This window comes from Heptranchias perlo, unplaced genomic scaffold (genome assembly GCF_035084215.1).
Source record: "Heptranchias perlo isolate sHepPer1 unplaced genomic scaffold, sHepPer1.hap1 HAP1_SCAFFOLD_475, whole genome shotgun sequence".
NCBI lineage: Eukaryota > Metazoa > Chordata > Chondrichthyes > Hexanchiformes > Hexanchidae > Heptranchias > Heptranchias perlo.
Window position 1 is genome coordinate 118,264 of NW_027139490.1, and position 24,010 is coordinate 142,273.

Sequence of the window (24,010 nt, forward strand, 5' to 3'; positions counted from 1 at the left end):
TGTGGCCTCACCAATGCCCTGTACAACTTCAACAAGACATCCCAACTCCTGCATTCAATGTTCTGACCAATGAAACCAAGCATGCCGAATGCCGCCTTCACCACCCTATCCACCTGTGACTCCACTTTCAAGGAGCTATGAACCTCCGATAGAGTTTCACTCTTTGTCTTTGTCAACCTCTGTGCTCAAGCCCGTGGTCTAATTGAATGGCAGAACAGACTAGAGTAGCTGAATGGCCTACTCCTGTTCCTATGTATTTGTCTGTAAAGAGATTGTCGTCACGAAGGTCCCCAGTAGAGGCGGGTACAATTTTGTCTTTTAAAAAGCATTTGGACAGTTACATGGGTAAGATGGGTATAGAGGGATATGGGCCAAGTGCAGGAAATTGGGACTAGCTTAGTGGTATAAACTGGGCGACATGGACATGTTGGGCCGAAGGGCCTGTTTCCATGTTGTAACTTCTATGATTCTATGAAGTGCTAACAGAGTGAGGACTTTCAACTGGGAATTTGTTGCAGAGGGGGAAGGAGGTGCTAAGTGATTTAAACCATGGAACTATCAATTTTTAAAACTTAAATAAAAAAATACATAAAAAGACTAAGACTGAGCGGAGCATAAATGGAGGAATCAAAAATCAAGAACAAGTCAAAAAGTGATGTCACACGGCGAGGAGGAGCGCCAAGGGTAAGCCAGTAAGTATTTAGTTCATTGGTTAGTGTTTTTTGTGGTTATTGTCTTTAGTGGTTGATTAGTGTTTTTTAGTGGTTATTGTTTTAGATAAACGGTAAATTGCCTTAAAGCTAAACAAACAGTTTAAATAACTGTAGCTAACATGGCAGGACAGCTGGGGCCCATTGCATGCACATCCTGTGCCACATGGGAACCGCAGAACACTTGGTGTGTCCTGGAAAACCACGTGTGCAGGAAGTGCCGCCAACTGTTCGAACTCAGAATTTCTGAGATTGAGGGACGGCTGGCGTCACTACAGCACATACGGGAAGCTGAGAGTTTTGTGGATAGCACGTTTCAGGAGGTGGTCACCCCACAGCTACAGAGAGTTCAGGCGGAGGGGGAGTGGGTGACCACCGGTCAGACTAGGAGGAACAGGCAGGCAGTGTAGGAGTCCCCTGGGAGTGTGGCGCTCACAAACAGGTATTCAGTGTTGACCACCAGTGAGGGTGTTGACACCTTGGCGGGGGGTGGGGGGGTGCAGTCAGCAGAAAATCCATGGCACCGTGGGAGACTCAGCTACACTGGGGGGCACTAGAAATGCAGTTGTTATATGGGATTCGACAGTCAGGCGTTTCTGCAACAGTCGATGTGAGTCCTGCATGGTGTGTTGCCTCCCTGGTGCCAGGGTAAAGGACATCACTGAGAGGGTGCAGAACATTTTGAAGAAGGGTGGGGGGGTGGAGGACAGCCAGAAGTCGTGATCCATGTGGGAACCAATGATATAGGAAGGAAAAGGGTCGAGGTCCTGCAGTCAGAGTTTCAGGAGCTAAGAAGTTAAAAAGCAGGACCTCAAAGATAGTAATCTCTGGATTATTCCCAGTGCCACGCACTAGTGAGTATAGGAATAGTGGGATAAGACAGGTTAATGTGAGGCTGGAGGAATGGTGCAGGAGGGAGGGCTTCAGATTCCTGGGTCTTTGGGACCAGTTCTGGGGCAGGAGAGATCTGTTCAAGATGGACGGGTTGCCCCTCAACAGAGCTGGGACCAATGTCCCAGCTAGTGCTTTGGGGGAGGGTTTAAACTAATTTGGTAGCGGGATGGGCACCAGGATGAAACATCGGAGAGGAGATACAAGGTGCACAGAGGACTGGGAGGGACAAGAGAATAGTTCAGAAATAGGAGGGATCAGACAGGGGGTAAATGCGAGGCAGTCTAAAATGAGATTGGAGTGCACGTGCGTAAATGCACGTAATGTGGTAAATGAGGTCGGTGAGCAGCAGGCTCATATCGCCACACGGAACTAAGATATAGTGGCAATAACAGAGACTTGGCTCAAAGAAGGGGAGGATTGTGTACTTAATATTCCTGGCTATAAGGGATTCAGGAAAGATGGGGAAGGAAAGAAAGGATGGGGGGATAGCAGTATTGATCAAAGAAACTATTATAGCACTGGAAAGGGATGATGTAGTTGAGGGGTCAAAAACAGAATCTATTTGGTTAGAATTAAGGAACAATAGAGGAGCTATTACACTACTGGGTGTATACTATAGGGCATCAAATACTGGGAAGGAGATAGAGGTGCAAATCTGCAGGCAAATTACAGAAAGATGCAAGAACTATAGAGTAGTGATAATGGGGGACTTCAATATCCCAATAGACTGGCACAATAACAGTATAAAGAGGGGGAGAAATTGGTGAAATGTGTTCAAGATGACTTTCTGGGACAGTCTGTGTCCAGTCCAACCAGGAAGGAAAAAGTGCTGGATCCAATTCTAGGGAATGAAGTGGGGCAGGTGGAGCATGTTTCAGGTGGGAGAGCATTTGGGGAACAGTGATCATATTATCATTAGGTTTAGAATAGTTATGGAAAGGGGCAAGGAACAATCAAATATGAAAATGCTAAACTGGAGGAGGGCAAATTTCAGTGAGTTATAAAGGGATCTTGTCCAGGTGGATTGGAATCAAAAATTGGGAAGCAAAACAATAATTGAACAATGGGAGGCCTTCAAGGAGGATTTTATTCGGGTACCGAATAGACACATCCTTATGTGGGGGAAAGGAAGGGCATCCAAAGCTAGAGCTCCCTGGATGACTAAAGATATAGAGATTAAAATGAAACAGGAAAAGGAGGCTTGTGATGAATGTAAGGTCCGTAATACAGTAGAGAACAAAGCCGGCTTCAGAAATTACAGAGGAGATCAAAGAAGGGAATAAGAGGGGAAGAGAGAGAATAAGAACATAATAAGAACATAAGAAATAGGAGCAGGAGTAGGCCAATCGGCCCCTCGAGCCTGCTCCGCCATTTAATAAGATCATGGCTGATCTGATCCTAACCTCAAATCTAAATTCATGTCCAATTTCCTGCCCGCTCCCTGTAACCCCTAATTCCCTTTACTTGTGAGAATAGATTAGCAGCTAACATAAAATGGAACCCAAAAGTCTTTTATAAATATATAAAAATAGTAAAAGGGTAGTCAAAGGAAGACTGATTAGTGACAAAAAAGGAGATTTTCTTGTGGAGGCAGAGGCTGTGGCTGAGGCACTAAATGAAAACTTCGCATCAGTCTTCACTAGAAAAGAGGATGCTGCCATTGTAGCAGTAAAGGAGGTGGTAGTAGCGATATTGGATAGGATAAAAATAGATAAAGAGGAGGTACTTAAAAGATCGGCAGTACTCAAAGTAAAAAAATCACTTAGTCCAGATGAGCTGCATCCTAGGTTACTGAGGGAAGGGTGGAAATTGCAGAACCACTGGCCACAATCTCCCAATCCTCCTTAGAAAAAGGGACAGTGCTGGAGGATTGCAAATGAGACACCTGTGTTCAAAAAAGGGGAGAGCGATAAACCCAGCAATTACAGGCGAGTCAGCCGAACGTTGGTGGTGGGGAAACTTTTAGAGACAATAATCCAGGACAAAATTAATTGACACTTGGGAAAGTCTGGGCTAATAAACGAAACTCAGCACGGATTTGTTAAAGGAAAATCATGTTTGACTAACTTGACTGAGTTCTTTGATGAACAATTCTAAAACGGGTACAGGAACAGAGATATGGGGGTATATATACACAAATCGTTGAAGTTGGTAGGGCAGGTTGAGAAAGTGGTTAAAAAAGCATACGGGATCCTGGGCTTTATAAATAGAGGCACAGAGTACAAAAGTATGGAAGTCACGATGAACCTTTATAAAACACTGGTTTGGCCACAACTGGAGTATTGTGTCCAGTTCTGGGCACTGCACTTCAGGAAAGATGTGAAGGCCTTAGAAAGGGTGCAGAAGAGATTTACTAGAATGATTCCAGGGTTGAGGGACTTTAGTTATGTGGATAGACTGGAGAAGCTGGGATTGTTCTCCTGGGAACAGAGAAAGTTGAGAGGAGATTTGATAGAGGTATTCAAAATCATGACGGGTCTAGACAGAGAGAAACTGTTCCCATTGGCGGAAGGGTCAAGAGCCAGAGGACATAGATTTAAAGTGATCGACAAAAGAATCAAAGGTGACATAAGGAAAAACTTTTTGTTTTTTTACACAGCGAGTGGTTGGGATCTGGAATGCACTGCCCGAGGGGGTGGTGGAGGCAGATTCAATCATGGCCTTCAAAAGGGAACTGGATAAGTACTTGAAAGGAAAAAAATTGCAGTGCTACGGGGATAGGGCGGGGGAGTAGGACTAGCTGGATTGCTTTTGCATAGAGCCGGCACTGACTCGATGGGCCGAATGGCCTCCTTCCATGCTGTAACCTTTTTACGGTTCTAAGTAACGGAGAGAGTTGATGAGGGTAGTGTGGTTGATGTTGTGTATATGGACTTTCAAAAGGCATTCGATAAAGTACCACATAATAGACTTGTTAGCAAAATTAAAGCCTACGCGATTAGAGTGACAGTGGCAGCGTGGATATAAAATCGGCTAGGGGACAGAAAGCAGAGAGTAGTGGTGAACGGTTGTTTCTCAGACTGGAGGGAAGTATATCGTGGTGTTCCCCAGGGGTCAGTATAAGATCACTGCTCTTTTTGTTTATATATTAATGACCTGGACTTGGGTATAGAGGGTATAATTTCAAAGTTTGCAGATGACATGAAACTCGGAAATGTAGTGAACAATGTGGAGGATAGTAACAGACTTCAGGAGGACAGACAGACTGGTGAAATGGGCAGACACATGGCAGTTGAAATTTAAGAACATAAGAAATAGGAGCAGGAGTAAATCAAATGGCCCCTCAAGCCTGTTCTGCCATTCAATAGGATCATGGCTGATCTTCGACCTTAACTCCAATTTCCCGCCCGATCCCCATATTCCTTGATTCCCTTAGAGTTAACGCAGCGAAGTGTGAAGTGATGCATTTTGGTAGGAAGTATGAGGAGAGGCAATATTAACTAAATGGTACAATTTTAAAGGGTGTGCAAGAACAGAGAGACCTGGGGTTGCACATACACAAATCTTTGAAGGTGCCAGGACAAATTGAGAAGGCTGTTAAAAAAGCATTTCAGATCTAGGGCTATATTAATAGAGACAGAGTACAATCACTGATGATTGCACAGTGTTCAGTTCCATTCGCAACCCCTCAGATAATGAAGCAGTCCGTGCCCACATGCAGCAAGATCTGGACAACATCCAGGCTTGGGCTGATATGTGGCAAGTAACATTCGCTCCAGACAAGTGCCAGGCAATGACCATCTCCAACAAGAGAGTGTCTAACCACCTCCCCTTGACTTTCAACGGCATTACCATCGCCGAATCCCCCACCATCAACATCCTGGGGGTCACCATTTACCAGAAACTTAACTGGACCAGCCATATAAATACAGTGGCTACAAGAGCAGGTCAGAGGCTGGGTATTCTGCGGCGAGTGACTCACCTCCTGACTCCCCAAAGCCTTTCCACCATCTACAAGGTACAAGTCAGGAGTGTGATGGAATACTCTCCACTTGCCTGGATGAGTGCAGCTCCAACAACACTCAAGAAGCTCAACACCATCCAGGACAAAGCAGCCCGCTTGATTGGGACCCCATCCACCACCCTAAACATTCACTCCCTTCACCACCGGCGCACTGTGGCTGCAGTGTGTACCATCCATAGGATGCACTGCAGCAACTCACCAAGGCTTCTTCGACAGCACCTCCCAAACCCGCGACCTCTACCACCTAGAAGGACAAGAGCAGCAGGCACATGGGAACACCACCTGCACGTTCCCCTCCAAGTCACACACCATCCTGACTTGGAAATATATCGCCGTTCCTTCATCGTCGCTGGGTCAAAATCCTGGAACTCCCTTCCTAACAGCACTGTGGGAGAACCTTCACCACACGGACTGCAGCGGTTCAAGAAGGCTGCTCACCACCACCTTCTCAAGGGCAATTAGGATGGGCAATAAATGCCGGCCTCGCCAGCGACGCCCACATCCCATGAACGAATAATAAAAAAAAAGGATGTCCAGGCCTTGGAGAGGGTGCAGAAGAGATTTACTAGAATGGTGCCAGGGATGAGAGACTTCAGTTATGTGGAGAGACTGGAAAAGCTGGGATTGTTCTCCTTAGAACAGAGAAGGTTAAGTGGGGATTTAATAGAGGTGTTCAAAATCATGAATGGTTTTGACAGAGTAATTAAGGAGAAACAGTTTCCAGTGGCAGGAGGGTTGGTAATCAGAGGACACAGATTTAAGATGATCCATAAAAGAGCCTGAGGCGACATGAGGAAACTTTTTTTTTTTACGCAGCGAGTTGTAGTGATCTGGAATGTGCTGCCTGAAAGGACGGTAGAAGCAGATTCAATACTAACTTTCAAAAGGGAATTAGATAAATACTTGAAGGGAAAAAATTTATAGGGCTATGGGGAAAGCGCAGGGAAGTGGGACTAATTGGTTAGCTCTTTCAAAGAGCCAGCACAGGCACGAAGGGCCGAATGGCCTCCTCCTGTGCTATACCTACTATGGCTGATCTGTATCTTAACTCCATTTACCCACCTTGGTTCCATAATCCTGAACACCCTTGGCTTGCAAACATCTAGCAATCTCGGTTTTGACATTTTCAACTGACCCCTAGCCTCAACAGCTTTTTGGGGGAAGAGAATTCCAGATTTCCACTACCCTTTCTGTGAAGATGTGCTTTCTGACATCACTCCTGAATGGCCTGGCTCTATTCTTAAGGTTATGCCCCCTTGTTCTGGATTCTCCATCAGAGGAAATAGTTTCTCGTCCTTTGATCATCTTAAACAGCTCAATTAGATCACCTCTTAGCTTGTATTCTCTTGAGTGTAGAAGGCTAAGTCTATGCAAACCGTCCTCATAATTTAACCCTTTTAGGCCTGGTATCATTCTGGTGAATCTGCGTTGCACCCACTCCAAGGCAAATATATCCTTCCTGAGGTGCGGTGCCCAAAACTGAACACAGTACTCCAGATACGTTCTAACCAGAGCTCTGTACAGCCGTAGCAAAAGAACATAAGAACATAAGAAATAGGAGCAGAGTAGGCCATTCGGCCCCTCGAGCCTGCTCTGCCATTCAATAAGACCATGGCTGATCTTCCACCTCAACTCCACTTTCCCGCCTGATCCCCATATCCCTTGATTTCCTTAGAGTACAAAAATCTATCGATCTCAGCCTTCAATACTCAATGACTGAGCATCCACAGCCCTCTGGGGTAGAGAATACCAAAGATTCACAACCCCAAGTGAAGAAATTTCTCCTCATCTCAGTCCTAAATGGCCGACCCTGAAAAGGAGAGTCCGAGAGGTGAGCGCAGTGTAAAAGGAGAGTCCGAAAGGTGAGCGCCATGTAAAAGGAGAGTCCCGAGAACGGGAAGAGAGTCTGAGAGGTGAACACAGTGTAAATCTAAGACAAGTCATGGTAGCAGAGCTTGCACCTGTGATATGCTCCTCCTGCACTATGTGGGAAGTCATGGACACTACAGGTGTCCCTGGCAACCACGTGTGCAGGAAGTGTGTCCACCTACAGCTACTGACTAACCGTATTTCGGAGCTGGAGCTGCGGGTGGATTCACTGTGGAGCATCCGCGATGCTGAGACTATCGTGGATGGCACATTCAGTGAGGTGATCACACCGCAGGTAAAGATTACGCAGGCAGAAAGGAAATGGGTGACCGCCAGGCAGAGTAAAAGGACTAGGCAGGTAGAGCAGGAGTCCGCGGGGCCATCTCCCTCTCAAACAGATATACCTTTGGATACTGTTGGGGGAGATGGCTTACCAGGGGAAAGCAGCAAGAGCCAAGTTCGTGGCACCACGGGTGGCTCTGCTGCACAGGAGGGGAGGAATAAGAGTGGCAGGGCTATATTGATAGGGGATTCAATTATAACGAGAACAGATAGGCATTTCTGCGGCCACAAACGTGACTCCAGGATGGTATGTTGCCTCCCTGGTGCTAGGGTCAAGGATGTCACGGAGCAGCTGCAGGGGGAGGGTGAACAGCCAGTAGTCGTGGTCCACATCGATACCAACGACATAGGTTTAAAAAACAAGGGATGAGGTCCTGCAAGGTGAATTTAAGGAGTTAGGAGATAAATTAAAAAGCAGGACCTCAAAGGTCGTGATCTCAGAATTACTACCAGTGCCACGTGCTAGTAGGCCCCCAAACAGTAGTGGAGATGTAGGGGAGGGCATTAAACAGGAAATTAGAGACGCATGCAAGAAGGGTACAACTATAATCATGGGTGACTTTAATCTACATACAGATTGGTCAAACCAAATTAGCAATAATACTGTGGGGAAAGAATTCCTGGAGTGTGTACATGATGGTTTTCTAGACCAATACGTTGAGGAACCAACTAAAGAACAGGCGATCCTAGTCTGGGTATTGTGCAATGAGAAAGGATTAATTAACAATCTTGTTGTGTGGGGTCCCTTACGGAAGAGCGACCATAACATGATAGAATTCCTCATTAAGATGGAGAGTGAAGTAGTTGAATCCGAAACTAGGGTCCTGAATCTAAATAAAGGAAATTACAAAAGTATGAGATGCGAGTTGGCTATGATAGATTGGGGAACTTTACTAAAAGGGATGACGGTGGATAGGCAATGGCTAATATTTAAAGAACGTGTGCAGGAATTACAACAATTATTCATTCCTGTCTGGCGCAAAAATAAAACAGGAAAGGTGGCTCAACCATGGCTTACAAAAGAAATTAGGGATAGTATTAGATCCAAAGAGAAGACATATAAAATTGCCAGAAAAAGCTGCAAGCCTGAGGATTGGGAGCAGTTCAGAATTCAGCAAAGGAGGTCAAAGAGATTGATTAAGAGGGAAAAAATAGAGTATGAGAGTAAACTAGCGAGAACATAAAAACTGACTGTAAAAGCTTCTATAAATAATGTCAAGAGAAAAAGATTAGTGAAGACAAATGTAGGTCCCTTACAGTCAGAAATGGGGGAAATTATAATGGGGAACAAAGAAATGGCAGAACAATTACTTTGGTTCTATCTTCACAAAGGAGGACACAAATAACCTCCCAGGAATGTTAGAGAACCAAGGGTCTAGTGAGAGGGAGGAATTGAAGGAAACCAGTATTAGTAAAAAAAAGTGTTAGGGAAATTAATGGGGCTGAAGGCTGACAAATCCCCAGGGCCTGATAATCTATATCACAGAGTACGAAAGGAAGTGGCCCTGGAAATAGTGGATGCATTGGTGATCATCTATCAAAATTCTATAGACTCTGGAACAGTTCCTACAGATTGGAGGGTGGCAAATGTAACCCCACTACTTAAAAAAGGAGGGAGAGAAAAAACAGGGAATTACAGACCAGTTAGCCTCACATCAGTAGTGGGGAAAATGCTAGAGTCTATTATAAAAGATGTGATAACAGAACACTTGGAGGGCATTAACGGGATTGGACAAAGTCAGCATGGGTTTATGAAAGGGAAATCATGCTTAACAAATCTACTGGAGTTTTTTTTGAGGATGTAACTAGTAGAATAGATTGGGGAGAACCAGTGGATGTGGTGTATTTGGATTTTCAGAAGGCTTTTGATAAGGTCTCACACAAGAGGTTAATGTGCAAAATTAAAGCACATGGGTTGGGGGGAATATACTGGCATGGATTGAGAATTGGTTGACAGACAGGAAACAGAGAGTAGGAATGAACGGGTCTTTTTCTGGGTGGCAGGCAGTGACTAGTGGGGTACCGCAGGGATCAGTGCTTGGGCTCCAGCTATTCACAATATATATCAATGATTTGGATGAGGGAACTAAATGTAACATTTCTAAGTTTGCAGACGACACAAAGCTGGGGTAGAATGTGAGCTGTGAGGAGGATGTAAAGAGGCTCCAATGTGATTTAGACAAGTTGGGTGAGTGGGCAAGAACATGGCAGATGCAGTATAATGTGGATAAATGTGAGGTTATCCACTTTGGTTGTAAAAACAGAAAGGCAGATTATTATTTGAATGGTGATAGATTGGGAAAAGGGGAGGTGCAATGAGACGGGGTGTCCTTGTACACTAGTCACTGAAAGCAAGCATTCAGGTGCAGCAAGCAGTTAGAAAGGCGAATGGTATGTTGGCCTTCATTGCAAGAGGATGTGAGTACAGGAGCAGGGATGTCTTACTGCAGTTATACAGGGCCTAGGTGAGACCACATCTGGAGTATTGTGTGCAGTTTTGGTCTCCTTATCTGAGGAAGGATGTTCTTGCATGGAGGGAATGCAACGAAAGTTTACCAGGCTGATTCCTGGGATGGCAGGACTGACGTGTGAGGAGAGATTGGGTCGACTAGGCCTATATTCACTAGAGTTTAGAAGAATGAGAGGTGATCTCATCGAAACATACAAAATTCTAACAGGACTAAACAGACTAGATGCAGGGAGGATGTTCCATAAGAACATAAGAAATAGGAGCAGGAGTAGGCCAATCGGCCCCTCAAGCCTGCTCCGCCATTCAATAAGATCATGGCTGATCTGATCCTAAACTCAAATCTAAATTCATGTCCAATTTCCTGCCCGCTCCCCGTAACCACTAATTCCCTTTACTTCTAGGAAACTGTCTATTTCTGTTTTAAATTTATTTAATGATGTAGCTAACTGTATGCAGTATTCCAGGTGCGGTCTCACCAATACCTTATATAACTGCAGCAATACCTCCCTGTTTTTATATTCTATCCCCCTAGCAATAAAAGCCAACATTCCGTTGGCCTTCTTGATCACCTGCATACTAACTTTTTGATTTTCTTGCACTCGGACCCCCAGATCCCTTTGTACTGCAGTACTTTCCAGTTTCACGCCATTAAGATAATAACTTGCTCTCTGATTTTTCCTGCCAAAGTGCATAACCTCACATTTTCCAGTATTGTATTGCATCTGCCAAATCTCCGCCCACTCACCCAGCCTGTCTATATCCCCCTGTAAGTTTTTTATGTCCTCCTCACTCTCCACTTTCTCTCCCATCTTTGTATCATCTGCAAACTTTGATATGTTACACTCGGTCCCCTCCTCCAAATCGTTAATATAGATTGTAAAGAGTTGGGGACCCAGCACCGACCCCTGCGGAACACCACTGGCTACTGGTTGCCAGTCCGAGAATGAACCATTTATCCCAACTCTCTGCTTCCTGTTAGATAACCAATCCTCCACCCAAATTCCCGATGGCTGGGGAGTCCAGAACCAAGGGTCACAGTCTCAGGATACGGGGTATGCCATTTAGAACCGAGATGAGAAATTTCTTCACTGAGAGGGTGGTGAACCTGTGGAATTCTCTACCACAGAAGGCAGTGGAGGCCAAGTCATTAGATGTATTCAAGAAGGAGATAGATATATTTCTTAATGCTAAAGGGATCAAGGGATATGGGGGAAAAGTGGGAACAGGGTAGACAATCAGCCATGATCATTTTGAATGGCGGAGCAGGACTGAAGGGCCTATTTTCTATGTTTTTCTGAGACTATGCTCCCTAGTTTTTCACTCTACAGCCAGGGGAAACAACCTCTCAGCATCTACTCTGTGAAGCCCACTCAATGATTTGGATGAAGGGACCGAATGTATGGTTGCTAAATTTGCTGATACAAAGGTATGTAGGAAAGTAAGTTGTGAAGAGGACATAAGGAGTCTGCAAAGGGATATAGATAGGTTAAGTGAGTGGGCAAAAATTTAGCAGATGGAATATAATGTGGGAAAATGTAAACTTGTCCACTTTGACAGGAGGAATAGAAAAGCAGTATATTATTTAAATAGAGAGGGATTGCAGAACTCTGAGGTACAGAGGGATCTGGGTGTCCCAGTACATGAATCACAAAAAGTTAGTATGCAGGTACAGCAAGTGATTAGGAAGGCAAATGGAATGTTGCCATTTATTGCAAGGGGAATGGAATATAAACGTAGAGATGTTTTGCTAAAGTTGAACAGGGCATTGGTGAGACCACATCTAGAATACTGTGTGCAGTTTTGGTCTCCTTATTTAAGAAAGGACATAATTGCTTTGGAGGCGGTTCAGAGAAGGTTCACTCGACTGATTCCTGGGATGAGGGGGTGATCTTATGAGGAAAGGTTGGACAAGTTGGGCCTGTATACACTGGAGTTTAGAAGAATGAGAGGTGATCTTATTGAAACATATAAGATCCTGAGGGGACTAGAAGGATTAGATGCTGAGAGGAAGTTTCACCTTGTGGGAGAGACTAGAACTAGGGGCCACAGTTTAAAAATAAAGGGTCTCCCATTTAAAACAGAGATGAGGAGAAATTTTTTCTCTCAGAGGGTCGTGAGTCCGTGGAACTCCCTTCCCCAGAGAGCGGTGGAGGCAGGGTCATTGACTGTTTTTAAGGCTGAGTTAGATAGATTCCTGATTAACAAGGGAGTCAAAGGTTATAGTAGGTAGATGGGAAAGTAGGGTTGATGTCACAATCAGATCAGCCATGATCTTATCAAATGGCAGAGCAGGCTCGAGGGGCCGAATGGTCTACTCCTGTTCTTAATTCATATGTTTGTATGTTCGTATATAATCTTATATACTTCAATTAGGTCATCTCTCATTCTTTTAAACTCGAGAGTATAGGCCCATTCTACTCAATCTCTCTTCATAGGACAACCCTCTCATCCCAGGAATCAATCTAGTGAACCTTCGTTGCACCACCTCTAAGGCAAGTATATCCTTTCTTAGGTAAGGAGACCAAAACTGTACACAGTGCTCCAGGTGTGGTCTCACCTAAGGCCTGTACAATTGCAGCAAGACTTCCTTACTCTTATACTCCAACCCTCTTGCAATAAAGGCTAACATACCATTTGCCTTGCTAATTGCTTGCTGTACCTGCATGTTAACTTTCTATGTTTCGTGTGCAAGGACACCCAAATTCCTCTGAACACCAAACATTTAATACTTTCTCACCATTTAAAAAATATTCTGTTTTTCTATTCTTCTAACCAAAGTGAATAACCTCACATTTCCCCACATTATACTCCATGTGCCACCTTCTTGCCCACTCACTTAACCTGTCTTATATCCCTTCGCAGACACTGTGTCCTGCTCACAGCTTAATTTCCCACCTAGCTTTGTATCGTCAGCAAATTGGATACACTACACTCGGTCCCTTCATCTAAGTCATTAATATAGATTGTAAATAGCTGAGGCCCAAGCACTGATCCTTGCGGCACCCCACTAGTTACAGCCTGCAAACCTGAGAATGACCCGTTTATCCCTACTCTCTGTTTTCTGTCTGTTAACCAATCCGCTATCCATACTAATATATTACCCTCAACTCCATGAACCCTTATCGTGTGTAACAGCCTTATTAAATGCCTCTTGAAAATCGAAATATACTACATCCACTGGCTCCCCTTCATCTACCCTGCTAGTTACATCCTCAAAAAACTAATAGATTTGTCAAACACGATTTCCCTTTCATAAAACCATGTTGACTCTACTTAATCATATTATGATTTTCTAAGTGCCGTTACCATCTCCTTAAAAATGGGTTCCAGCATTTTCCTGACGACTGATGTCAGGCTAACTGGCCTGTAGTTCCCTGTTTTCTCTCTCCCTCCTTTCTCGAATGGCGGTGTCACATTTGCTGCCTTCCAATCCATTGGGACCGTTGTAGAATCTAGGGAATTTTGGAAGATCACAACCAATGCATCCACTATCTCTGCAGCCACCTCTTTTAGAACCCTAGGATGTAGGTCATCAGGCCCAGGGGATTTGTCTGCTTTTAGTCCCAATAATTTCTCCAGTACTTTTGCTTTACTGAAAATAATTACTTTAAGTTCGTCACTTTCATTAGACCCTTGGTGTCCCACTATCTCTGGTATGTTTTTTTGTGTCTTCTCCTGTGAAGAGACTTACAAAAGATTTGTTTAACGTCTCTGCCATTTCCTTGTTCCCCATTATAATTTCTCCAGTCTCAGCCTCTAAGGGACCCACGTTTACTTTTGCTACTCTCTTCCTTTTTACATACTTGTAGAAGCTCTTACAATCTGTTTTTATATTTCTTGCTAGTTTACTCTCATATTCTATTTTCTCCCTCTATCAATTTTTTGGTCATTCTTTGCTGGTTTCTAAAACTCTCCCAATCCTCTTGGCAACATTATAAGCCTCTTCTTTTAATCTAATACTATCCTTAACTTCTTTAGCCACGGATGGATCACTTTTCCAGTAGAGCTTTATTCCTCAATGGAATATATATTCGTTGAGAATCATGAAATGTTTCTTTAAATGTTCACCATGGCTGATCTATCATCGTATCTTATAAAATCATAGAAAGGTTACAGCATGGAAGGAGGCCATTCGGCCCATCGAGTCCACACCAGCTCTATGCAAGAGCAATCCAACTAATCCCACTCCCCCGCCCTATCCCTGTAGCCCTGCAATTTTTTTCCTTTCACGTACTTATTCAGATCCCTTTTGAAGGCCATGATTGCAACTACCTCCACCACCCCATCGGGCAGTGCATTCCAGATCCTAACCACTCGCTGTGTAAAAAAGTTTTTCCTCATGTCACCTTTGGTTCTTTTGCCAATCACCTTAAATCTGTGTCCTCTGGTCCTTGACCCTTCCGCCAATGGGAACAGTTTCTCTCAATCTTCTCTGTCTAGGCCCTTCATGATTTTGAACACCTCTATCAAATCTCCTCACAATCATCTCTGTTCCAAGGAGAACAACCCCAGCTTCTGCAGTCCATCCAAGTCCCTCATCCTTGGAATCATTCTAGTAAATCTCTTCTGCACCCTCTCTAAGGCCTTCACATCTTTCCTGAAGTGCGGTGCCCAGAACTGGACACAATACTCCAGTTGTGGCCGAACCAGTGTTTTATAAAGGTTCATCATGACATCCATACTTTTGTACTCTATGCCTCTATTTATAAAGTCCAGGATCCCGTATGCTTTTTCAATTGCTTTCTCAACCTTCCCTGCCACCTTCATTGATTTGTGCACATATACCCCTAAATCTCTCTGTTCCTGTACCCCTTTTAGAATTGTGCCCTCTAGTTTCTATTGCCTCTCCTCGTTCTTCCTACCGAAATGTAACACTTCGCATTTTTCTGCGTTAAATTTTATCTGCCACGTGTCCGCCCATTCCACCAGCCTGTCTATATCCTCTTGAAGTCTATCACTATCCTCCTCACTGTTCACTACCCTTCCAAGTTTTGTGACATCTGCAAATTTTGAAATTGTGCCCTGTACACCCAAGTCCAAGTCATTAATATATCAAGAAAAGCAGTGGCCCCAACAGTGACCCCTGGGGAACACCACTGTACACCTCCCTCCAGTCTGAAAAACAACTGTTCACCACTACTCTCTGTTTCCTGTCCCTTAGCCAATTCTGTATCCATGTTGCTACTGCCCCTTTATTCCATGGGCCGCAATCTTGATGATACGCCTACCGTGCAGCACTTTATCAAATGCCTTTTGAAAGTTCATATACACCACATCAACTACATTGCCCTCATCTACCCTCTCTGTTACTTCATCAAAAAACTATCAGGTTAGTTAAACACGATTTGCCTTTAACAAATCTGTGCTGGCTTTCCCTAATCAATTCACAGTCGTCCAAGTGACTTAATTCTATCCTGGATTATCGTTTCTAAAAGTTTCCCCACCACTGAGGTTAAACTGACTGGCCTGTAGTTGCTGGGTTTATCCTTACACCCTTTTTTGAACAAGGCTGTAACATTTGTAATTCTCCAGTCCTCTGGCACCACCCCCATATCCATGGATGTTTGGAAGATTATGGCCAGTACCTCCGCAATTTCCACCCTTACTTCCCTCAGCAACCTAGGATGCATCCCATCCGGACCAGGTGACTTATCTACTCAAAGTACAGCTAGCCTTTCAAGTACCTCTTCTTAATCAATTTTTAGCCCATCCAGTATCTCAACTATATCTTCCTTTACTGAGACTGTGGCAGCATCTTTTTCCTTGGCAAAGACAGATGCAAAGTACTCATTTAGTACCTCGGCCATCCCCTCTGCCTCCATGAGTAGATCTCCTTTATGGTCCCTAATCGGCCCCACCCCTCCTCTTACTACCCGTTTACATGCCTGTAGAAGACTTTTGGATTCCCTTTTATGTTGGCCACCAGTCTATTCTCATACTCTCTCTTTGCCCCTCTTATTTCCTTTTTCACTTCCCTTCTGAACTTTCTATATTCTGCCTGGTTCTCACTTGTGTTATCAACCTGACATCTGTCATATGCCGCTTTTTTCCCTTTTCATCTTACTCTCTATCTCTTTCGTCATCCAGGGAGCTCTGGCTTTAGTTGCCCTAGCTTTCTCCCTCGTGGGAATGTGCCTAGACTGTAGCCGAACCATCTCCTCCTTAAAGGCCGCCCACTGTTCAATTTCAGATTTGTCTGCCAATCCTTGATTCCAATTTACCCGGGTCAGATCCGTTCTTATCGTATTGAAAGTGACCCTCCTCCAATTGAGTATTTTTACTTTAGAGTGGTCCATGTCCTTTTCCATAGCTATTCTAAACCTTATGATACTATGATCGCTGCTCCCTGAATGTTCCCCCACTGACACTTGCTCCACTTGGCCCATCTCATTCCCTAGAACCAAGTCCAGCAATGCCTCCTTCCTCATTGGGCTGGAAAAGTACCAGTTGAGAAAGTTATCCTGCCTCTGTGCCCCTTATATTATTATTGTTATCCCAGTCTATATTAGGATATTGAAGTCCCCAGTTATCACTACTCGAATAGCTTTTAATCTAATTTCCCAGTCTACCTTAGCCAACTTGCCCCTCATACCTATGTAATTGGTTTTGGACTTAAGTACGTCACTCTCAAACTCAATGTTAACTTCTATCCTATGATGATCACTGTTCCCCAGAGGATCCCTTACTATGAGATTACTAATTAACCCTGCCTCATTACACAAGACAAGATCTAAAAGAGCATGTTCCCTGGTTGGTGCCACAAAGTATTGTTCTAGGAAACTGTCTCGAATGCATTCTATGAACTCGTTCTCCAAATTACTTTTGCCAATTTGATTTGCCCAGTCTATATGAAGATTAAAGTCCCCCACGATTATTGCATTACCTTTGTTACAAGCTCCTCTTATTTCTTAATACTCTGTCCATCAGTATAACTAATGTTAAGGGGGCCTATAAACCACTCCCACCAGTGTTTTTTGCCCCATTATTTCTTATCTCCACCCATACTGATTCTAGTTCCTGATCTTCCAAGCCAAGATCCTTTCTCACAACTGTCTTTATGTCATCCTTTATTATCAGGGCTACTCCCCCCACTCCTCCTCCTCTTTTACCATTTTGTCTGTCTTTTCAAAAAGTCAAGTACCCTGGAATATTTAGTTCCCAACCATGGTCATGTTGCAACCACGTCTCAGTAATCGCTACTAGATGGAACCCATTTATCTGTGTGCCATTAATTCGTCTATCTTGTTACGAATGCTTCATGCATTCAGATAAAGAGCCTTTCATTTTAACATTTTACTATTTTTCCCTTATTTGACCTTATTCACCAATGCACTATTACCGTTAAACTCTCTGTCCCTTCCTGTCACACTGTTTATATTTACCCAAATCGCTACACTGCTCTATGGCCTTGACTTTTCTCTTTAGATTTATAAATTCCACCCCCCCCCAACCTTTTTAGTTTAAAGCCCTATCTACAGCCCTAGTTATTCGATTCACCAGGACACTGGTCCCAGCCTGGTTTAAGTGGAGATCATCCCCAATGGAACAGCTCCCCCTTTTCCCAGTTCTGGTACCGGTGCCCCATCAATCGAAACCCCCATCTCCCACACCACTCTTTGATCTGTTTGACCCTATGCCAATTTGCGTGTGGCTCAGGTAGTAATTCAAAGATTATTGCCTTTGAGGTTCTGCTTATTAATTTGGACCCTAGCTCCTCAAACTCCCTCAGCAAAACCTCATTCCTAGTTCTACCTATGTTGTTGGTTCCTACTTGGACCATGACAATTGGATCCTCCCCCTCATGCTTCAAGTTCTTTTCCAGCCGCGAGGAGATATCCTTAACCCTGGCACCGAGCAACAACACAGCCTTCAGAACTCCCGGTCACGGCTGCAGAGAACAATATCTATCCCCAACTATACTGGGGATACCCTACCACTACCACATTCATTTTTACACCCCCCACTTGAATGGCTTGCTGTAGCACAGTGCTGTGGTCAGTTTGCCCATCCTCCCCGTAGTCTTTGTTCTCATCCATACAGGTAGCAAGTACCTCATACCTGTTGGACAAGGTCAAAGGCCGAGGCTCCTCCATCACTGCATCCTGGGTCCCCATACCTGCCTGACTCGCAGTCACATCCTCCTGTCCCTGACCACAGACCAAATCTAAACTACTACCAAACCAAAGGGGTGTGACTGCCCCCTGGATCAAGTGTCCAGATAACTCTACCCCTCCCTAATACATCACAATGTCTGCAGCTCAGACTCCAGCTCAACAACTCAGAGCTGTAGTTCCTCGAGTTGCAGACACTTACTGCAGTTGTGGTTACTCGGGATCTCGCTGTTCTCCAGCAACTCCCACATGCTGCAGTTACGACACACCACCTGCCCTGCCATCCCTATCTATCCTTGTTTTATATATTTAATTAGTTAAAATTTTTATTCACTCGATAGTTTTAGTTTATTAACTAATTAGTTTATCTAGTTTAAGTCTTTGATTTAATAAAATAATTATAGTTCCACGTCCTTTGTATTCCATCCCCCTTGAGATAAAGGCCAACATCCCATTAGCCTTTTTAATTATTTTTTGTACCTGTCCAATAGCTTTTAGTGATTTCTGTACTTGGACCCCTAAATCTCGCTGTTCATCCCCAGTTCCTGCTACTCAGAAAATACTTTAGAAAATACTCTGATCTCTTTCTTAGGTCCAAAGTGGATGAGCTCACACTTCCCCACATGAACTCCAGCTGCCACAGTTTTGCCCACTCACTGAATCTATCAATGTCCCTTCGCAACTTCCTGCTCCCATCTACACGATTTATTGCGCAACCTAACTTAGTGTCATCAGCAAACTTAGATATACATTCATCCAAGTCACTTATAAATATAGTGAAAAACTGAGGCCCCAATACAGATCCCTGGGTGAAACCACTACTCACATCCTGCCAATTTGAGTACATACCCATTATCCCTATTCTCTGTCTCCTACCTCCTAATCAATTCCCTACCCAAGCCAATATGTTGCCTGCAATTCCATGCGCTCTCATTTTTGTAAACAGTCTCTTATGTGGAACCTTGTCGAATGCCTTCTGGAAGTCCATAAATAACATCCATAAGACATTCCCTTATCTACCACGTTAGTTACGTCGTCAGAAAATTCAACTAGGTCCGTTAGACATGACTTACCCTTTACAAATCCATGCTGAATCTCTCTGATGAGCTCATATTTGTCCATGTTCTCAGTCACTCTGTACCTAATAACAGATTCTAGTAATTCGCCCACAACTGACGTTAGACTAATAGGCCTATAATTTCCTTTTTTATCTCTCTTATCCTTCTTAAATAATGGAATGACATTGGCAATTTTTCAATCCAAGGGGACAATTCCTGAATCAAGAGAGTTTTGGAAGATCATGACTAACGCAGCAACAATTTCTTCACCTGACATGCTGATGCCCCCCCCACTGTCCACCCATCCTGTCCCCCTACCTCCTGCTCCCCCTCCTCCGTGTCCTGCTCTCCCACCACCCGTCCTGTTCCTCCCACCCCCCCCACCCCACCCGTGTCCTGCTCCCCCCCACGTCCTGCTCCACCACCCCCCGTGTTCTGCCCATATGCCACCAGTGGCTATCCATGGTCCCAGTCAGGGTGCGATGTACTCTGGACTGGCTCAGACTCCCAGGGTAAGGAATGTCCCAGAAAGCTCCAGTCAGTGCTCAGCACAGGTGCGTCAGAGCAAGGAGACTCACTGTGGGACCCCGGCCATCGCTAAACAACGAAGTAAAATTTCAATTCATGTCTACTTTTCAACAGGAAGTAAGAGAATACTCTGAATAGAAAGCAGCTTTGAGCCTCCCTTCCCTCTAGTACCTTTACTTTAATTTAGGGGATGGGTAAATCAGAGTTCACCAACCGCATGACATGCTGCTCACAAGGTAGTCTCGACATTCCAACACAATCTTTCACAGGCAAACGGTGAGAATTTACTGGAATTCAAACCTTATTGTCAGGACTGATATCCACATCTTCAATCTCCCCATCGTGAGCCCTGAAGTCAAAACTTTTCTTCATACTTGGGAACTGGGGGGGAAAAATATCCACTGTTTCCATTTATCTCTAAACATTTCCCTATTCATTCCATTTATCTCAATACATTTCCCCCGGCACAGACTGAGACGCCTCACCTCACTCACTCGGCACAGACTGAGACGCCTCACCTCACTCACTCGGCACAGACTGAGACGCCTCACCTCACTCACTCGGCACAGACTGAGACGCCTCACCTCACTCACTCGGCACAGACTGAGACGCCTCACCTCACTCACTCGGCACAGACTGAGACGCCTCACCTCACTCACTCGGCACAGACTGAGACGCCTCACCTCACTCACTCGGCACAGACTGAGACGCCTCACCTCACTCACTCGGCACAGACTGAGACGCCTCACCTCACTCACTCGGCACAGACTGAGACGCCTCACCTCACTCACTCGGCACAGACTGAGACGCCTCACCTCACTCACTCGGCACAGACTGAGACGCCTCACCTCACTCACTCGGCACAGACTGAGACGCCTCGCCTCACCCCACTCACTCGGCACAGACTGAGACGCCTCACCTCACTCACTCGGCACAGACTGAGACGCCTCACCTCACTCACTCGGCACAGACTGAGACGCCTCACCTCACTCACTCGGCACAGACTGAGACGCCTCACCTCACTCACTCGGCACAGACTGAGACGCCTCACCTCACTCACTCGGCACAGACTGAGACGCCTCACCTCACTCACTCGGCACAGACTGAGACGCCTCGCCTCACCTCACTCACTCGGCACAGACTGAGACGCCTCGCCTCACCTCACTCACTCGGCACAGACTGAGACGCCTCGCCTCACCTCACTCACTCGGCACAGACTGAGACGCCTCACCTCACTCACTCGGCACAGACTGAGACGCCTCACCTCACTCACTCGGCACAGACTGAGACGCCTCACCTCACTCACTCGGCACAGACTGAGACGCCTCACCTCACTCACTCGGCACAGACTGAGACGCCTCACCTCACTCACTCGGCACAGACTGAGACGCCTCACCTCACTCACTCGGCACAGACTGAGACGCCTCACCTCACTCACTCGGCACAGACTGAGACGCCTCACCTCACTCACTCGGCACAGACTGAGACGCCTCACCTCACTCACTCGGCACAGACTGAGACGCCTCACCTCACTCACTCGGCACAGACTGAGACGCCTCACCTCACTCACTCGGCACAGACTGAGACGCCTCACCTCACTCACTCGGCACAGACTGAGACGCCTCACCTCACTCACTCGGCACAGACTGAGACGCCTCACCTCACTCACTCGGCACAGACTGAGACGCCTCACCTCACTCGGCACAGACTGAGACGCCTCACCTCACTCGGCACAGACTGTGACACCATAATAAGAATAAAACTGGACGGACCACCCGACATCGGACCACTAGGCACCAGACACGACAAAGGCAAACCAAGCCCAGTCAACCCTGCAAAGTCCTCCTCACTAAAATCTGGGGACTTGTGCCAAAATTGGAAGAGCTGTCCCACAGACTAGTCAAGCAACAGCCTGACATAGCCTTACTCACATAATCATACCTTTCAACTAACATCCCAGACCCCTGGGTATGTCTTGTCCCACCGGCAGGACAGACCCACCAGAGATGGCGGTACAGTGATATACAGTCAGGAGGGAGTGGTCCTGGGAGTTTTCAACATTGAAACCGGACCCCATGAAATCTCATGGCATCAGGTCAAACATGGGCAAGGAAACCTCCTGCTGATTACCACCTACCGCTCTCCCTCAGCTGATAGAATCATAGAAGTTTACAACATGGAAACAGGCCCTTCGGCCCAACATGTCCATGTCGCCCAGTTTATACCACTAAGCTAGTCCCAATTGCCTGCACTTGGCCCATATCCCTCTATACCCATCTTACCCATGTAACTGTCCAAATGCTTTTTAAAAGACAAAATTGTACCCGCCTCTACTACTGCCTCTGGCAGCTCATTCCAGACACTCACCACCCTTTGAGTGAAAAAATTGCCCCTCTGGACCCTTTTGTATCTCTCCCCTCGCACCTTAAATCTATGCCCCCTCGTTATAGACTCCCATAGATGAATCAGTCCTCCTCCATGTTGAGCACCACTTGGATGAAGCACTGAGGGTAGCAAGGGCACAGAATGTACTCTGGATGAGGGACTTCAATGTCCATCACCCAGAGTGGCTCAGTAGCACCACTACTGACCAAGCTGGCCGAGTCCTGAAGGACATAGCTGCCAGACTGGACCTCCGGCAGGTGGTGAGCGAACCAAGCAGGTGGTGAGGGAAAAACCTACTTGACCTCGTCCTCACCAATCTACCTGTTGCAGATGCATCTGTCCACGACAGTATTGGTAGGAGTGACCACTGCGCAATCCTTGTGGAGACGAAGTCCCATCTTCACACCGAGGACACCATCCAACGTGTTGTGTGACACAACGATCATGCTAAATGGGATAGATTCAGAACAAATCTAGCAGCTCAAAACTGGACATCCATGAGGCGCTGTGGGCCATCAGCAGCAGCAGAATTGTATTCCAGCACAATTTATAACCTCATGGCCCGGCATATTCCTCACTCTACCATTACCAACAAGCCAAGAGATCAACCCTGGTTCAATGAGGAGTGGAGAAGAGCATGCCAGGAGCAGCACCAGGCGTACCTAAAAATGAGGTGCCAACCTGGTGAAGCTACAACTCAGGACTACATGCACGCTAAACAGCGGAAGCAACATGCTATAGACAGAGCTAAGCGATTCCACAACCAACGGATCAGATCAAAGCTCTGCAGTCCTGCCACATCCAGTCGTGAATGGTGGTGGACAATTAAACAACTAACGGGAGGAGGAGGCTCTGTAAACATCTCCATCCTCAATGATGGCGGAATCTAGCACGGGTGCAAAAGACAAGGCTGAAGCGTTTGCAACCATCTTCAGCCAGAAGTACTGAGTAGATGATCCATCTCGGCCTCCTCCAGATATCCCCACCATCACAGAAGCCAGTCTTCAGCCAATTCGATTCATTCCACGAGATATCAAGAAACGGCTGAGTGCACTGGATACAACAAAGGCTATGGGCCCGGACAACATCCCAGCTGTAGTGCTGAAGACTTGTGCTCCAGAGTTAGCCGTGCCTCTGGCCAAACTGTTCCAGTTCAGCTACAACACTGGCATCTACCCGACAATGTGGAAAATTGCCCAGATATGCACTGTCCACAAAAAGCAGGACAAATCCAATCCGGCCAATTACCGCCCCATCAGTCTACTCTCAATCATCAGCAAAGTGATGGAAGGTGTCGTTGACAGTGCTATCAAGCGGCACTTACTCACCAATAACCTGCTTACCGATGCTCAGCTTGGGTTCCGCCAGGACCACTCGGCTCCAGGCCTCATTACAGCCTTGGTCCAAACAGGGACAAAAGAGCTGAATTCCAGAGGTGAGGTGAGAGTGACTGCCCTTGACATCAAGGCAGCATTTGACCGAGTGTGGCACCAAGGAGCCCTAGTAAAATTGAAGTCAATGGGAATCAGGGGGAAAACTCTCCAGTGGCTGGAGTCATACCTGGCACAAAGGAAGATGGTAGTGGTTGTTGGAGGCCAATCATCACAGCCCCAGGACATTGCTGCAGGTGTTCCTCAGGGCAGTGTCCTAGGCCCAACCATCTTCAGCTGCTTCATCAA

At 45.7% G+C, this 24,010-nt stretch overlaps 1 protein-coding gene and 1 long non-coding RNA gene across 3 annotated transcripts in view; one reads left to right on the forward strand and one right to left on the reverse strand.

The window, feature by feature from the left end:
* Window positions 1–24,010, reverse strand: part of LOC137313768 (guanine nucleotide-exchange factor SEC12-like) — a 55,914-nt gene that overhangs the window by 26,654 nt on the left and 5,250 nt on the right. For both annotated transcript variants that reach the window (XM_067979558.1, XM_067979557.1), the window contains exon 4: window positions 20,247–20,327. In XM_067979558.1, coding sequence (XP_067835659.1) covers window positions 20,247–20,327 — 81 coding nt within the window. The remainder of the gene's footprint in view (window positions 1–20,246; window positions 20,328–24,010) is intronic.
* LOC137313769 (uncharacterized) overlaps window positions 1–24,010 on the forward strand; it is a 60,228-nt gene that overhangs the window by 10,601 nt on the left and 25,617 nt on the right. The window lies entirely within an intron of this gene.